The following is an 18,338-nucleotide window of genomic DNA, read 5'->3' on the forward strand; positions in this document are numbered from 1 at the left end:
ACAAAGCTCTTGCTGTTTTTTTTCTCTTTTTTTCAGAATTTAGTTTTAATGAATTAATTAAGCAACATAAAATCGACAGAATCTTCAAAATTTACAACAATTCGTGAAATCACTTCGCAAATTCTCGAGCCTTGTAACGAATTGGCTTGCAGTCGATTCTACCTATTTGCGCCACCGTTGATCTTTTTCGCGTTAATTACATTCCTATTCAGCCTTATCGCGCACACGTTCGCTTCACAGCGTGGCCGTTTACGCTTTAAGGAATTAGCTAAAAATTTTGGCACTTGAACTTACGCATCACCTAATCAGTTAGTCTAATTAATTAATTCGCCACCGTTGTAAAAAAAGATACGCGCACGAGCGTGTCTTAATTTGTGTGTTTTTTTCTTTTTTTTTTTTTTTTTTTTTTTTTATTTATTCCATTTTTACCTGGCTTCCTCGCTTTTGCCTGCTTGCATTAATCGACCGGTCGACCCGGGGATTGATTGATCATTGTAACGCTTTACAAACAATGGCACAGTGGAATTTACGCGCAAACTTCGCCCCCGAGCCGCGGCGGCAAAACGATTCGATGATAACGTGACACTCAAAATCCGTGTCGCTGCGTGCGAAAAGCGTCGTTTTGCTCTCGCTACTCCACCGTGACAGCTCGACAGCGTTATCGAATGCGAACACGATGGCGCAGTTTTATAGCAAAAACATTCAATATCTCCGTACGATTGTTCTATCAAAAGCGGTTGAGCTCGATTGCATGAACCTCCCGAGCGGAAGAATATTGGAGGAATGCCCGTCGTTTCGACTATTACTGTACCGTTGTTTCATCCGATCTGTGCGGTTCGCGTGCAACATCTCCGCAGCATCATTTTCGCGTGGAATTATTATACGATATATTTTTTTTTTTTTTTTTTACAACGTAGTGAAATTTTTTTTAGCGTGTTATTTCACGGCAACCCTTTCGCGCCTCGTCAGATTGTTTTCTTTTACGCGTAGATATTCACTGTAGGAATTTAGCGCGGTGATTGACGGGCAAAACGACGCAATTCATATAACGAGCAGCAATATCCTACGCGGACGATATCTCGTTTCGCTTAATTTAACAACGGGGCTGAGCGCGAGCAACGATTTTACATGCTACGTGTCGTCGATATAATTAAACCTCTGTCGCGTATGTATAACATATATTACATGTATACGTGTTATATACATGTATGTATAAAGAGCAGTTTAATAAGTACGGGCATGAGATCGTTGATTTTTCGAACGTCTCCGTCGTCGAGTCGGAGCGGTCGCTCTCAAAGACGTGCTATTTGATAAGCGAAAAGCGTAAAATGTCTCTATTTTTTTCATACCTTCGGCGCTTCGATCCCTGCACTTTGTAACGAAGATTAGTAATAATAATCTGTTCTTGTCTTTTTATTTATTTAATTTTTATTATTATTAGTTTTATATATTTTTTTTTTTTTTTTTTTTTTTAACGTCGTTTATCCGAGTCACTTTTCACCGAAAGCGCGCGTGTGAATAATTTATTATGAAAAATTCACACTGTCTCCAAAAGTCAGCACAAATTGATACTTGGCGCGTTCGAAAGAACGCGTTACCGTGGTCGATCGCGTAATCACCGGTAAATTTGTAATTTTGTGTTGCTTTTTAAATGCCACGGATCTCGTACGGTCGGATTTCTATCATGTCGAATCGGTCACTCGCGATCGCGATTACGACGAAAAGCGCGAGATAGAAATACGTTCTCCTGCGGATAAAATTAATACGAACCCGTCCCTCCTGTCGGAGAAAAATTCGTTCGACTTAATCCCGACGAGCTCGTCTCGCTTCCGCCTTTCCGTCGTGCGGCTAGTTTCAGTGCTAAATCTACGAGTGTAGAGTTCGTCGCTAGAGCTTCAACTACTTACATCACAGCGAGACTACTAACGCTGAAGAGCCGCGAGCAATTGCAACGGCTTTCGTTCGAAGCCTTGATTACGTACCCTTGAGCGATATTGGTGCAAACGGGAATCAGTTCGCGCGAGCTTTCGATCGTTGCCGCGACAATCTCGCGAGAACTTTGCAACCGAGAAACCTCGTCAGCTGTACTAGGCGACTAATGGCGGAAGACTTTGGCATGCTATAGTATAATAGACCTTACGATAAATTACACACGACGGACAGAGCGCCATCGATGCTCTCACGTTAATTAGAGGTAGTATTACATATATCAAGAAGTATAGTTTTCGTCGTCAGCCGCTTGGAGTCATCGGGGGATTGTCTTGACACTTAAACGACAGGCATAATCGATGAGCAATCGTATTTATCTTTATCGGTAAGTCCTTAGGTAAAATTTCGTCTTCTTTTTTTTCTTTTTTTTTTTTCTTTTTTCTTTTAAATGCTCGAGTAATTAATAGTCGATAGAGAATGAGCGGAAAGTGCTATGAAACTCGCGTATGGCTCTTAACTCGTTATAGCCCGTATGTTGAAAATACGGGGAGTACTTTACTTAAGGATGTCTGTGAAACAAAAAGAAATTTATGCGCCTGGGTATAACGGGTTAATTTCCACGTCACGACGGAAGTGCTGGGGCGTCGGCTCGATAATACGTAGCTCATCGTTGAATTTCGGAGATTAGTTGACTGATATCGAAGTTGGATACTGCGGATAGTCCTCGATTTGCTCTCGATTTTATTTGTCCCTCGCTTGACGATGGGTGAGACGTTCGAAAAATCCTATAACGCTCTGCCGAATTTTCATTTCTTCACCCTGTACATCTGCGCTACTACGGTATCCTATAAGCCTATCAACCTTCGTTTAGTTAACTCGTATATTTATTTTATTTTTTATTTTTTTCCTCTTTCCTCCTCTCTGTCCGCCACAACTACTCTTTTATTGGGAACGATTCAATTCGCGATTGGAAGTCGACTTAATCGTATATCAACGTCGTAGAAAGGAGATTTCAACATTTCGTACACCGGCGAAAAGTCTCGTGGCTAATACGATTTAATATTATTATTGTTATTATTAATAGTAATAATAATATTATCAATTACCGTTACCGTTAATTGTTATTACTAATGTTATCATTATTATTATTATTATTATTCTGTTTTAATTACAATATTACAGTTTATATAACAGCCCCGCGCATATTAAGCTGAGTTGTCAGTTTTAAAGGCGCAAGTCACGTTAATGCCGCTTATTTAACTCGCTCCTTTCTCACTTTCTCTCTTTTTGGTTTTTTTTTCTTCTTCTTCTTATTCGGTCATTTGCTTAAATGTTCAATTTGTACGGAAATTCTCGGATTACACATATGTTTAAGTACGTTTGCTGCGTTATTTGCGGAATACTATCGATATATTTTTATATCGAGTTCAAGAAGGTGGAAACTTTTCACATAAGGTGCATGTCACGTCTACCTTGAAGTTAATATTTATTTGTATCGCAAACGCGAAAATTTATTAGCAAGAAGTTTTTATGACATAACAATTTGAATGATTTTTTATTGTGAATATCGCGGGACCTGGCTTGTGTGATAAAAGGATACAACATTTGCATAATGTGAACGCGTAATTTTTATTTGCGTAAACGTTTAGGTTTTATGTATATCGCGGAATTAGGCGAGTTTGTGTCATATTGAAAATGAGATTGCGGAGCGCTCGGAACTCCGTCATGCTAAATACATATACTTTATTTAATTATGAGCTTCAATTTTTTTTTTTTTTTTCTTACATAAAGACTGTTATTTAACTATATATTGTATTTTTTATACAATATAAATTTATATATATATCAAATAATTCTAAAACCTCTTTAATTTGGATACAAACTATCCTACAGTACCAAAAATTTCGTGTTGTTAACCGTTTTAGTCACTTCCACGTAAAGGAAAACATAATATTCTCATTTTCACTTGCGGTATGCCTGTGTATATTGCTTATTAATTTACAAAAAAATAAATTAGTAATTATCAGCGACGAATTACAGTGAGCAATTTTCTGTTTTCATTAATGTGATTTTCATTACACGATATGTGATAATGCACATTTATAAATATAATTATAACAAGTAGTATAGTCGTACAGTATCGCGTACTGCAGTACGTATTATTATTTTTTTTTCTATCTAATTAAACCTCGATTATATATTAAGTTCACGCGTTATTTTGCTAACACGATTTTTTGATACCCGTAATATTCTAGGACTTGTAATCCATTATATATCGTTGCTTCTAAATTACTTTTATACTTGCGATATAATTAATTGTAATCGTAACTGCGATTAAATTCGAATAAGGTAAGGCGTTGTTGAAAAAAGATAATAAAAGATTCTACCTATAAAATAATTACTTTCTAAAGTTTAAAAATAAAGCGACAACCCTTGTAACTGTTTAACTATAAATTTGAACGGAAATCGTATCGGCAAGGAGTAGCCTTTACGTTATAATTTTGAAAACATTTATCGGTCTGAAAATAATTTGCATATGAAGGAACCAGACCTGAAATCTAATCACATTTTTTTTTTCTTTCTTATTCTGTATGTAATAAAAACGACGTTACTAATCACTTCTTTTCCACCAACTTGAACTACAGCAAACGCACTTTAAAAAAGAAAATAAGGATCAGACGTCTTATAATGACAAAAGTTGCAAAGGCATTAAGAAATCACTATTTTACATTAACTTCTTTGAAAACGATATAATCAACGGCACTTTGTAGCCTGGAAGTAGGAAGATAAATTTTTTTTTTTTTTTTTTTTTTCTGTATAAACTATAACGTTTAAAGAACTTGTTCTATTTTTTGTGTATCGGAGAAAACGGCAGGCTTTTAAAAACAATTTATAATTATATGTATAAAAATATAATTTAGAACAAATAATTTTAAAGGTAAAATAAAAAGAGGCAGGAAGATAAATGTGTTTTAAATTATCAAGTATATCTGTTTCTAAATACATGAACGGCACAGTTTTTCTTCTTCCTACTTCCAAAGCGCGATGTGTGGCATTAGTTGTTCTAGTTCTAAATTACTAGATCAGTTCAGCGTGTATTTGGTTCATGACACCAGGCGCAACATCATTATCTCGCCAAGTCAATTAGAGACTAATCGAGCCGTTTATTAATTTTCATCGCATAAAGGGCAATCGTGTCAGCATTAAAACGTCGATGTTTCGAGCTACACGTTTATTTCATTTTTTTTTATTTTTTTTTTATTTAGTGAATTATCTTCTTGATTTTTTTTTTAACTATGCGACACTTACAGATTATTAATCGCGCGTTTCTCATCTAAAAATGTATATCTTCTTACGAGTTTAACACAAGTTTCGACGTTAGTCTGCTCACTTCTCTTCTTCTTTGTCGTTTTTTTTTTTTGCGCGCTAGAGATGAAAAAACGTCGTATTCTTATTATATTTCTACGCGTAATCCCATTCATGGTACAACATGATCAACAACGATTTGTTATTTTAATAATCTTTAATAGCATTTAAAAGATAACGTGATTGGTTTTCGCGTATCCAGTACCGATGGTCGAAAACTGTACGATACGACTTAAATTCGTCTCCCTGATGTTTTGTCGAAACGACGTCCGCCTACGAGTGTGTTCGGGAGCAAAAGCAACTTCCTGCCTTTATCGGTCGCCATCCTACGTTGCTTTTTCGTCTCCTTGCCACGACTAATCGACTCCATCGCCTCCGCGATTTTCCGCCACTCTCAGGCGACGCGTAATACGGCAGAGAACGTAACAAGTGTTAATTTCCTTGACTATGCTCGAAGTCGAAAGTCACGCTCTCCACGGTTTTTTTTTTTTTTTTCTTGCGGATAAAAAAAAATTTGTTGCGATAAACTCGTTGATCGTAGTACAGTTATTTAATTTTAATATAGTCGCCGATTTCTAATGTTAGCGAAAATTACGCCACAGTGTTCCGGAAGATAAGACACTGAAGTTACATCTTTTCTTGAAGTTATCTTTTCCAATAGAAGAAAGATAAATGTCCGCGCGTTTTTTTAGTTTTTCGCTCTCCGAAGTGCTTTTCAAATGTCGGGAAGAAGTTACAGTGCTGTCACGATAACGATTTCCGTAATGGCAATCATTACAGAAAAAGGAAAAGATTGATGCGTCGGACAATAAAACGCATGTGAATATACTACAAAATGTTAGTACGTCTATGTGCGTTTTTGTATGTGCGATGTAAGGGATAACGATCCGTTTTCTCGTCACGCATCCAGCAGTAGAAATATATCCACTTCGCTTGTACTCGAAATTTGAAAACTTATCAAATAACACGAGATTTTTGGCTGTCCGGTTCGTAATTCGTGTAAAATTCAGACAACCAGTTTGAAAAATTAATCGTCCGATTCTCGAAATATAGAGCCGTTTAATATTCTACGCGTGTTAAATATGAAGCTCGTATATACACGATTCCGATGCGAAATGTGATTTAGAGGATGACGATTAATGCTAAATGAGCGACGAAAATGCGGATGGATAATGAAACAGGTCAAACTTGCAGACACGAAAGAAAGTTCGCTCGAAACCGAATTTGTCCAGTGGAAATTATCAAACAGTTACGATCATTCTTCACACTATTTTCCACCCTCGATATCTGCACTCTTTCGTAATGTCCTTCGAATCTCTCTCGCGAGAACTTGAGAAAGAGAGAGAGAGAGAGAGAGAGAGAGAGAGAGAGAGAGAGAGAGAGAGAGAAAGAGAATATTTTATGTCACCACCACTTAAATCGTAATACAAATCCCCCGTTTATTAAGTCGTCATCGATTTTTATATACTAATGATACGGATAAGAAAAATTCACTGGCATATTTGAATCACCTTGGCAGTTCATCGTGTATAATCTGAGAGTGTAACCTGTGCGTTTTACCTTTAAAGCAAAGCCCAATCCTTGTCCCGTCTCGTTTTTTTTATCTCTCTTTGCCGTTCTCCTTGTTTCCCTTTCCGTGTGGTATAAATAAAAAGGATCCGACGTCGGCATTTTTGAGCGCTTTTCCTTTCATCTTATCGTGGACAAGGACTAACGTCAACCGGCAATATACTTAATTCCCGAATTCCTTGTAAAGATTACATTTTACGTATTCTCGAGAACCTCAGTCGCACTTGTGAAAACTTTGATTTTTTTTTTATTTTTTTTTTTTATTTTCATTATTTATTATCAGTGTTCCTTTAGGAGCACCGCTATACTTATATTTTTCATTTACATGTTAGCTCCATGCTCCTTGAAATTTACACCCTTGTCAAAGTTTACGCTTTCGGGGATTCTCGAATTTTGGAGTTTTACGCAAATTCGTAGAAACGTTACGAAACTTGTCTGGACTGCCGTAAAAGTCTCTTAAACCTAGCGATACTGATCCTCGGGTACATTCGAAGATTTCTATATCGTACTAACCTTGGGCCGCAGAAAAAGTATTTTTAAACTCATTGGCAAATCACGGTTTTCCGCGCGTATTATCGCTCTCGCGCGATGTTACGCGCGTGTGTGTACGTGTTTATGTGTGGTACATCCCCAAGTAGTAGTCGCGGAGGACAGAGTCGGATCCCACCCTCTCGACTCGATCGCTTCTTATCGCTATGAAAAATTCGTAACTTGGATCTTTTATAGAATATACTAATTATTTGACTCGCTCAACAAAATGTATTGTTTCAACTGTACAAAGTGTTCGTCACATCGACTGCTCTCAGGGATGCGTGTAACAAACCGGTGTACGTGTTCGTCCCGCTCTATTCCCGCGTGTCCCTGTGTAACATGCCCTTCGTTTTCCAGGCGTGCGCTCGCGCCGTTTATAAATGGTGTGTCAACGTGTTTCGCTAAGGCGTCCTTGTGGGATAATTATACGATAAAGTTTTACCGTCACTATTACGTAATTATCATTAATACTATTATCGTTATTTTCATTATCGATAGCGTTATTATTTTCATTTTTACTGAATGTATTATTATGTATATCATAAAGAAACGAAGTTACTCCCCGTATTGCTTTCTTCCTAACGCGCGAGTCTCCGAAACGAAGCGGCGTGCGAACCTGAAGTTGAACACCCTTAAACCCGACCCGGTGGATGCCGATTAGGGCCGGACGCTCGGCTAGAACGGCGTCCGGCGACGCTGGCGCTCGGCACGCGATCCTCGTTGGCATCTGGACCACCGGTGGCAGACTGGCTTTTCTGAATCACGTGACGATAATATGCGGCGCCGACAGCAGGACGCTGATGGTAGCGATGATAGTGAACAGAGTAAAAATGATTAGGCACATCCTATCGATCACCATCGCCGCGAACTTCCAATCGTTCGTGATTTTCGTGTTCTCGTCTTCACTCTTCAGTTGATTCGTTATTATCTGAAACAAGATTGTTACTCCATCAAGATCGTATTGGTTGACCTCAAAAGAAAGAATTTCGATCGGCACCAATCCTTTCCTCGTCGTTTCAAAGTTTTTAAGTGGAAAATTTTTTTTGAGTTTAAAAAAAAAACTTCGCGGCTCTAAAATTTTGAAACTTCTTGAATTCGGGACCCGGGCAGGCTTTAAAGTTAAAATATTTAACAGCTTGGAAAATATCAAACGTTTTTTTTTTTTTTTTTCGATTACTCTTACCTTAATTTCCTTCAAAATTAATACGAGCTCGTAACGAGCGCAAAAGCACGCGTTCTGAAGTATCGTCTCGACCTGCGGCGTCGACGCGTCCTGCGGATGCGGATGATGGTGCGGCGTATGCGAGATTTGATGACCGGGATACGATGAGTGCGGCAGCGGTGTCGCGTGCTGATGATGCGGCGTCGTGGGCGCGTGGCTGTGATGATGATGGGGCGTCGTGTGCACATGGCTGTGACCATGACCCATCGCGTGCGCGTGATGAGGTCCGGGTGTACTGTACACGTTATTCAGCAGGTTGTTGTGAGACGCCAGCGCGTTGTCATCTAGATCCAATACGTTCGCCAAGAGTGACTTGCTACTCCTCTGGTGCAACTCCAGATCACCGTACGACTTGCTCGCACCTGCAGTCCAAAACGTCAATAGCTTAAATAAAAAATTTAATAGATGAACAAACGGGAAATCTCGTTTTAAAAAAACGCGCTTGTGTCGGACGTAATTTTTTTTTATACTTCTGCAAGGAGATTCGAAATATTAATGCGCTTGTAACTTATATTCCGCTGAAAATTATTTTACCCGTGACTGGAGATGGCTTTTGAGATTTTTGTGTGATTTCTTTCTCCTGCTCTTCATGTCCTGGCCTGGACATACGGAGTATGCGAGGTAGCCAAAACAGAAATACCACCTTCACCTATAATGAGATTTAAAAAATATTTAATCATAAAGCGGTCTAATACGATGTGGTTTTGAATAATTCGCACTTGCTAAATTAACTTAGGCGCGATTGTTTTATTTACAGAAATCTGATCGCACGGGAAATCAATCTCCGAAATTTACATTCTAATTAACGTGATGTCCGGCGAAAAATTCGATTATACATGATTTATTATCGTAACACGCATTCGACAGAGTGGTCCTTAATTATTCGCCCATAAAATTTCTGAATTATCCGCGATGAAAAGAGAGCGATGTGCTTCGGCTGCGACGATGGCGCGTTGCATTTTAATTAAAACCATAATTATCCACCGATACGTACAGAAGTCATATAGCTACGAACTGAATCGAGCTTCAACAAAGTGATTTTCATATATGTTGTACGAATAAAAGGCAGGTTAGCATATTATTTCACCGTGTACGCATTTTTAAATTAAAGATTTCCCAAAATATTATAGGAAAACCTTTGTAGAAAATATAATTATAGATATAATTGATAAATACCTGAACAAACAAATAAAATATTTGTAGCTAGTCAGACAAATAAGCCAGAGCATTTTTTAATAAAATTTAATACAGTCGGTTGTCGATTTGTACCAATTTTACTGCCGGATATTAATATCATACCGCTTTGTCCGGTTAAATTTATGATACGAAAATCAATCACTGCCTTAATTTCATTGTTTTATCACAAATTTATCATTGACTTCGATGTTAAAAATTCACGTATCGTAATACTATCGTTGCCGTAATCAATATATCAAAATACGAGGAAATTAAATTGTAACAATCGCGGTGTTATACTGTTTGATATCGTAAGCAATTACCCATTGACCCATTTCATGGGAGTCAGCGTTTCGATGATGATAGTTCAAGATGAGAATCGTGCTGACCACGCTACTCGCCACCATAAACATGATGCAATTGAAATATGTTCCTGAAAATATAAAATTAAAAAAAAAAAGATTGTAATATTTAAATATAAATTATATGAAAATGCAGTATTGAAGTAATGTTAAAAAGTTGCAAAATCGTTAATTTTTTTTTTAGAGAAAATATTATTTATTTATCTTGTACATAACTTTCAATTATTAATTTTAAAAAATGGAGGTTTTGTTTTTTAAATTGTATTAAAACTCAGTTAAAACTTACCTAAAAGCGGCACGGCGTCAGACGTCGCCGGCATTGTCTCGGCAACCATATTCAGGAACACAGTGAGGGACAGGAGAATGGTTACTCCTGCAAAAGAGGTTCGTTGGCTTCAATTAATTATTGTTAAAGTCGAGTGCGCATCGAGGAGATGGCCAGGCGAGATCAACCCTCGACCCTTGAACGCTCGAAGAGCCTTCAACACGTAGCAACTGGCGTCGAAGGCTCTTCGATCTTCACCCCTAGGCGACGTGACGTTTTCGACTTCGCCGTATCGCAGTAACGTAAAAATATTCCTTGCACTTTGCCGTTTCTGCCCTTTGAGAAAATAATGCAAGAAAGATCTTACGCACGCAGAAATACAGTTTCCCCGAGCTCGAGTAACGCTATTTGACCGATGTCTAGTTTCGATTAAATCTTGAATAAGAAACTTCAGACACCGTTCGCACCCAAGTAGCTTAAGTACCCGCCGGTCCGTGCTTTGAACTCTTGAACTCGGTACTCATTCGTAAACCACCGCATCGCGTTAAGAGGCACTTTCAAATTATTTAGACTTTCAAAACGCCACGGGATCCGCGGCAGATGCCTCATCTGAATATCAGACTTCATTCGAGCTTCTTCGAGACTCGCGATAACGCGCTAACAATAAGAGCCGCCCTGCTTTGAGTTAGACGTGCGAAAGTCGGTTGTAATTGAGCCGCATTGTTTCCCGTCTTGTCCATTTTCTTTTAAAATAGAACGTTCGTAATTGATCTCGAATGGAAAAAATTATTGCAGATATATAAAACGTCTAATTGTACGATTTCGTTTTGTTTGCCTGCAAATCGTTCTTGACGCTAAGGACTGTAAATTGATCTCTCTGTACAGAGCCATTGTTATCGTATCTCTATCTGCGAATAGCTAAGCATTTAGGAAATTTGCAACCAAGACGTCTGCAATTGTTCGACATTGTCATTCCATTGTCGCTGTATCTTCGTGCCGATGACGACGATTGTCACGATCGTTTCCAAATCCGTCGGAGGTTTTAGCAGCGCGCTTGCACGCTCGAAGAAACTCTACGACCTGAATAGAAAGCTCGCCGAAGTTTGCGCACCGGGACGCCGTTTCAATCGGGATCGAGGCGAAATCTAATCGCGTAAACGCTCGATGCGCTTAGGGAACTCCCGCATCCCGGCTCTAATCACGGGAGCGTTTACATGGCAGCGCGAGGCGAGGCAGGCGAGGAATCAGAATTATGCAGCCGAACGATTCGAGCCGTAGGAGGCAGGATTTCTCCCGAGCATCCGGCTTCTTGGTGAATTCCAGAACGGCCGCGCTTACGAGGAAACAATGAAATAACATGTCACAGATAGCGTTGACGTATAATCTTTCCTCTATCTACTACGCGATTGTGATGTTATAAACCGCGCGTGTAAGAGAAAGCGCTTTGTTGCAGGGATTAAATCAACATCAGATTTTTTTTTTTCCTCGCTATAAAAATTCTCAGCCAAGTAATCACTAGTCATTGATTATTTTTTTTTTATTCAGATAATTGCCTGTTTTATTTTAATTGCAAACTTTATTCGCAATTGACAATTAAATAAAATTGATTTGCAGATCCGCGCGATAACGCAATTCGCGAATCGTTCTCTACAGATTTGCGTGACAATTCGAGCTCGCGCTTTAGTTTAAATCAAACGAACCAAGTTTTTCGCGTAACGGCGTTCCACCGATACTAATTTCTTTCGAAGCGTCGACCAGTTTCCGCGAGCCGCAACTACGGAAGAAACTCGCGACGGAAAATAGTTTCTTCGCGGACGCCCGGATGCGGGAGGACCCAGCAGCCGGAACTAGGTCGGACCTAATCGCGCAAACGTCTGATGCTCTTAACAGAGACGTGCCTAATCGCGAGAGCATTTATGGGCTGTCGGGGGCAATCGGAGTTTTGCATCGAGTTGAAACTTGCCGAGGGAGAGTTTCTCGCCGGAATCGGGCGGCAGGGTGAACCCAAGGACGGCCATGCTGGCAATCAGGACGCACGGCACGATCAGGTTGAAGAAATAGTAGAGTGTGCGCCTTCTGATGATGACGACGAAAGTAATATCTATGTACGGCTCCGGGCAGCAGTTGTAGTAGATCTCGTTCCTTTTACCGGGCACTCCTAAGTGAGACAAAAGGAGGAATTAGTATCAACGATCAATTCCACCGCGTAGATAAGTCAAAGACGCGTGACTTATAAATATAAAAATTATACGGAGAGACTCGTGTTAAATATAAAATATTCAAAAAGTCCATTAGCGGTCACAAACGTGACGTTTTTATAGAAATAAAATATTCTCGAGGAGATATTCAATCTAACGTTTAACACCGAGCGATCGATGAGCCATCGATAAAACGAAATGCTCTTTCGGACGCAAGAAACAGTTACTTGGGAGCGAAAAATTTCTCTTCTTTCCTTTCTTCTTGAATTATCCCGCGCAACAGGGCAAAGAAAAACGGAAGATTCTATCTTACGCTATTCCTCTGGGTACAAACCGGTGCGCTTTGCTGCAGCCGCAGTTACTTAAGATACATTTCTACCACAAGTCTCATAACTGCGGCACATACATCGCAAGTGTACACCGACCTACGCTATTCCCACGCGTAATGCATCGTACAATTTTTCGAGATACATGAGATACGCGAGGCAAATGCTTTTGCTTCTACGGGGAAACAATGAACATGGCACATCATTTTTTACGTTTACCCCCGACAAATTTATCAACCGCGAATTACACGCGATTGGATATATCATAATTACAGTTTCTAGCGCAATTGTGAAAGACACACGCCAGACATTTCTATCTTAGCGCCGCCCGTAATTTAATACGAACATAAATTCTATAGACAAGTATATTTTTATTACATAACGTGTAATTAAACAGTAGCACGACTCCAACTCTTGTTTAGTAAAAGACATATTCTAAATTACAAAAATTAATTTAAAAATATAATAAACTGCACGATTTTATCTGGAAAGCTTTCGATGGGCGAAAACTCACTTTCTATATAAAATATCGGAATAAAACATGAAGAAAATTTATATTATTTTTAACTTTCAAATCTCGTCTACGTATTTAAATTGCAGATTCTTGCGCATCAAAACGAAAGCTTTCATGATCTAAAGAACCATCAATTATTTTGTACAACGGAAATAATGTCGCCGCGCGGGTGTACCGCATACATATCTGGAAGTGAGAGATCGCAGCTTGAATCCGCCCTTCGACAAATTCTCGGATTATTCAACTATTACGAACCGCTCGTTTCGCGCGGGCAGCAATCTCTATCGCGACGACACACTTTGCCGATTGTCCGATGTGCTCGCCGGTGAAAACGCTGAACTTCGAAGCGCGCGCGGAACGAAACGACACGTCCCGCCTGACCCAGATGCAGGCAATTTTGACAGGGACAAAGTAGAGGATCAATACCGGTTCCGATTTGCGAAACGATTGATCATCCGCCCGTGGCCGTGCAAGACTTTAGAATTGCTAATCGGCCAGGGAATCACTTTTGGCGCGGTGGCAAACTATCCGGGCGTGGCGACGCGAACGGTTCCCGATAAGGACTGTAAAAACTCACCCAACAGATCCCACTCGCCGTTGGTGATGAAACTGCTGATGTCACCCCCGGACTCGTCCTGCAGCTGCAGATCCAACTGTCGACAATTTATGACGGTCGATTAAAGGAGAGTTATTGCGGCCGCGCCGCGTGTAAGACGGGTGTTTCAAGAGCTACGGAAAAGTCTGTTCTGCAGTACGGCGGAGATACAGCAGTTGTCGGTTTTTTTGTTCTTTAAAAAGAATATCGCGCCATATATTGAAGCTAGAACGCTTTTCGTGTTACATTTTTATCGCGGCACTTCTAACGTGCAAATTAAATGTATTTTTTTGGAAAATGGCATTTTCTAAAAATGCCTGATGATATAATTTCTTACTCGCATGAAGTGACTGACCGTGTGAAGTAGCGTACACGTAGTTTTGAAAACGAATAATAAGATAATAACTGAGCATCAAATGTGGGTAATATAATTTTTTATTAAATAGTCTGTTGATTTATTGATGCCATTTGGTCTCGCTAGTAAAGTTTATGCGAGTTCATGTATATTTACGTACTCCTATATAAAGCTTTCGCAAACCTTCTGCAATTTCTGTGCGTTTGAATATCGATGCAAACTTTTTCCGCGTTGACGTTCGAGCGCAATCTATGACGAATTAATATCCGCAAGCGAATTGTTAAATGAAAATGGACGATCAAGCCGAAAAAGTCCGCTTTGCATCTCGTTCGTATTCAGCGGATCGAATCGAGCTCTGGAAAATCGCGGCGTATTCCGCTGCCTTCCTTCCGTTCGCCTCCATTTCGTTCTGCTTATTGTCCTCCTTAATGAACCCCTGAGCATTCTCGAATTGCCTGGCGCCCGTGTAATTCGCATCCTCAATTTTAATTATTCCGAAGTTGCACGCTCGACAATTGAGGGCTCGCTGGGTACATTGGTCGTGCGGCAGAAACGCACATTTGCACGACAAATCGGCATGTGCAAATTACACATCGTCATGAAACTTTTCGTCATTAGCAAAATTATTGCGCGTTATCGTAATCGGGCAATATTATGTTATACGACTACATAACTGCCGTAACTGCAGAACGTAATTTTTCAAATAGCGCTTTTCATTGTTAATTTTAAGTTAATTAACGAGGAAGGTCTTACAAAATGTTTTGCGAGAATTCTCTTAATAAAATTTTGCGTTAAAAAAATAAAATAAAATAAAAAAGTAATAATAAAAATATTTGAAGCTGAAGAAAAATCGATACGAATCCGCGGTGTCCAATTATATTTTGTAGTTAAGAGATCGGGTTTCTAATTAATTACGCTCCGTATTTATTTTTTTTTACGAAATTATTTTGTAAGATTTTTCTCGCTTGATTCAAATGAATAACCGTTCAATACCTCTCGCGGATAGACGAACGAGCTCAATCTCGACTCGCGACAGAGTTGGCGGAAAATGCATCCTCCATTACGCGATCGGAGTACTTCGCTCAAAGCTTCTCATTCTTAGGAATTTCACGAAACGTTTCCATGAGCGAATCCTACATTGACAAACAGTGGAGATTTTCTTTCTCTCTCCGTCTTTATTTGTCTATTTTTCCTTTCGCTCTCGGACGTTAATCAAACTGCTCGACGCGCCGCCGCTTTGAATTATTTCCGGATCTCGGGACCGTACCCGTCGAGAAGTACGGACGTGCTTCCGACAGATTGGAAAATTCGTAAGTTCGATGTCTGTGCCGAAGAGGCGAACATCGGGACAGGATAGATCGGAAAACGACGACGATTGGTTGACCCAATTCCGTAATGCCTATCCTCTATACTCACCTGAAAGCCGTCGTACGTCCAGGAACCGAATTTCATCTCGCAGCGCTGATCGTCAAAGGGAAACCAGGTAATGTCTATCTTGCAAGTGCTCTTGAATATACCGGGCGGCACGTACAAGCAGGTCCCATTGTTCTTTACGACGACGTTCGTCGGATAAGTACCGTCGAAACCCTCGTCGGCACTGTAACCAACAATCGTGTTAAAATTTTTTTTTATTGAAACGCAGCAAGCCGATGTAATCGACTGATTTTATAATGAAAGCAAGACGAATTTTATTCTGGAATTTCGAAACAAAGCGCTCGAGTTTTACCACTTTGTTCGTAAAAATGCATACACTTTGATTGTGCATTTAATTAAAATTGAAATTACCTATAAGTATTTTCGCTGCAATTTATTTAAATCAAAATATATAATGCAAAAATAGTTGTAAATTAATATCAACGTCAAACTTCCGTTCACGTTATTGCGTTTATTCGCTAAACAAATTATTTCTTTCTATACCTTTGTTTAGTTTCATTACTTGTGACAATCGTTTGTTTCGTACTATTATGTTATACAATTTTCGTGATTGAAAACGTAGAGTCATGTGGGACGTCTATCTTTCTTTACTCAGGAGACTAAACAGCATTGAGGAACACGTGAGTAGAACCTAATACCAGAGCACTGTTGTCCCCGAAGTAAACCCGTCAGTTTATTCCTTCGCTGCAATAATTTAGAGATAATTCCGTTGTCCCTAACGTTGCTCCCTGTCACGAGGGCAAGCAGCGGCTACATACTCTTTTGTAATCTGTATAACACAATTAATCTAATACTGCTCACTAACTTATCTATTAAAAATATTATTGATAAAAACAGCACACAATATGGTAATTTATAATTTTATAAATAATATAATTCTTTTTTCTTATTATTATATGACTTTATACGCCATCAAAATGAAGAAGCTTTTGCTTCATTAACAGAGCCTTTACGTCTGATTTAAAAATTCGTTACTGTTAAATTACTTCGTGTAATAATTGGCATGCCGATCCGGGGTTCAATATCATGCTATCGATGATCAATCGCCGTGACGGAATTTCGCTGTTTAGAAAGTATGCTGATAATAAACTGCTGCTATAAAAACAAACTGCCGTCGTAACTACGGAGCAGTATTTAAGTGTGCAGTATATCTCGACATCTCGCGCAGTAAAATAAATTACTGCGAAGGCAAACGTTACTCTTCTGAAGCGTACCGATTGCTCGTAGCGATATTCTTCTAAAATTCAAATAGCGTATTCTTGCCGAAATTTCGTAAGAAAAAGTTCCATCTCGCGTATAAAAGATTGCGGGCGAGTTTCCGCGTTATCCTGCGGATGCATGCTAAAAACGTAGAAATAACTTTGAATAAAATGACTCGCGCGTAACCGTGCGCATAGAAATATTCGCAGGAAGAGGAAGTGTTTCTTCTGATTATCCGCCATTACTTATCATTCTTAAAAAGGTACTTTTTTGCAACGCTCGGATTCAATCCAACTTACAACGTACCATTAAGTCGCAGTGGCGTTGCGTTGAAGCGGACTCGAATAGACTAGCAGGAGCTAATTATGGTAGTCTACCCTAGGCCTTTGACGTCCTACCTCGCTTGTCTTACACCCCGTTCGATTCCGTTCCATTTGCGTTAACTAACAAGAACAAACGCCAACTTTTTGCATGCACTCGGACGCGAACTGACGCGATACTTATTTTTGCAACTTTTTTCCAGAGCGCCGACTTTTCTCTTGTTGCAAAAATCAACAGCTCTGTCATAACTTTGACGATTATTTAAGTAAACCCGCGCGATTCCCGTTTTGCAAAATAATCCGAACGAGGACAGAAGTTATCGGTCATTACGGCAACCATTTTCAGGGCGAATAAATGTGATTAAACGTTATTTCCTTTATTTCTTTTCTACCGCGAACTCTATACAAAATATATGAAATGCACACGTGTTGTTTATATTAAAAGTTTCTTGCGAAGGAAATCTGAAAATGTCAGTTTTTAAATTTAAATAAGAATCGATACGCGCTGCTTCTATTTAAGAGATATTTTTATATAATATTACGTAACCAAAAAATTTCAACGCGGTGATATTTTACAAGAGAACTATAATATGTAGAAAACGTTTAACATTTTTTTTCTTCGATAGTAGGTATTATGCAATGTAAGTCTTTAAATTAATTCTCTTAATATTAATTTTGAAGTCAAGGTATTTTTTCAAACCGATTAAACATGTTGACCTACTATCGCTGATATAAATTTTTATTCGTTAAAGACCTTTTCCTAACCGCACTGGTGCAAAAAGAAAACGGTAACTATACCAAGTCATGCAAGACATACTGATCCAAGATAGGATGGCTTAATTAAATTCTTTTTCAACATGTGCCTTTTTAACTTGTGGCTTGATTACTCCTCTGCCTCCGAAAGTTTTAAATTTCTTAAAGATTCTTGATGATGGTTGACTTTCCACTCATTTAACAATGTAAGTAAGGTTTAAGA

At 39.1% G+C, this 18,338-nt stretch overlaps 1 protein-coding gene across 2 annotated transcripts in view; it reads right to left on the bottom strand.

The window, feature by feature from the left end:
• Window positions 1-371: 371 nt before the first annotated feature.
• Window positions 372-18,338, bottom strand: part of LOC139106621 (nicotinic acetylcholine receptor alpha7 subunit) — a 149,708-nt gene continuing 131,741 nt past the window's right edge. For both annotated transcript variants that reach the window (XM_070663532.1, XM_070663533.1), the window contains 8 exons: window positions 15,825-16,005; window positions 14,036-14,111; window positions 12,384-12,578; window positions 10,442-10,528; window positions 10,117-10,226; window positions 9,152-9,266; window positions 8,579-8,979; window positions 372-8,323 (listed from right to left, as the gene is read on the bottom strand). In XM_070663532.1, coding sequence (XP_070519633.1) covers window positions 8,156-8,323; window positions 8,579-8,979; window positions 9,152-9,266; window positions 10,117-10,226; window positions 10,442-10,528; window positions 12,384-12,578; window positions 14,036-14,111; window positions 15,825-16,005 — 1,333 coding nt within the window. In that variant the 3' untranslated portion in view covers window positions 372-8,155. The remainder of the gene's footprint in view (window positions 8,324-8,578; window positions 8,980-9,151; window positions 9,267-10,116; window positions 10,227-10,441; window positions 10,529-12,383; window positions 12,579-14,035; window positions 14,112-15,824; window positions 16,006-18,338) is intronic.

Source organism: Cardiocondyla obscurior, linkage group LG11 (genome assembly GCF_019399895.1).
Source record: "Cardiocondyla obscurior isolate alpha-2009 linkage group LG11, Cobs3.1, whole genome shotgun sequence".
Taxonomy (NCBI): domain Eukaryota; kingdom Metazoa; phylum Arthropoda; class Insecta; order Hymenoptera; family Formicidae; genus Cardiocondyla; species Cardiocondyla obscurior.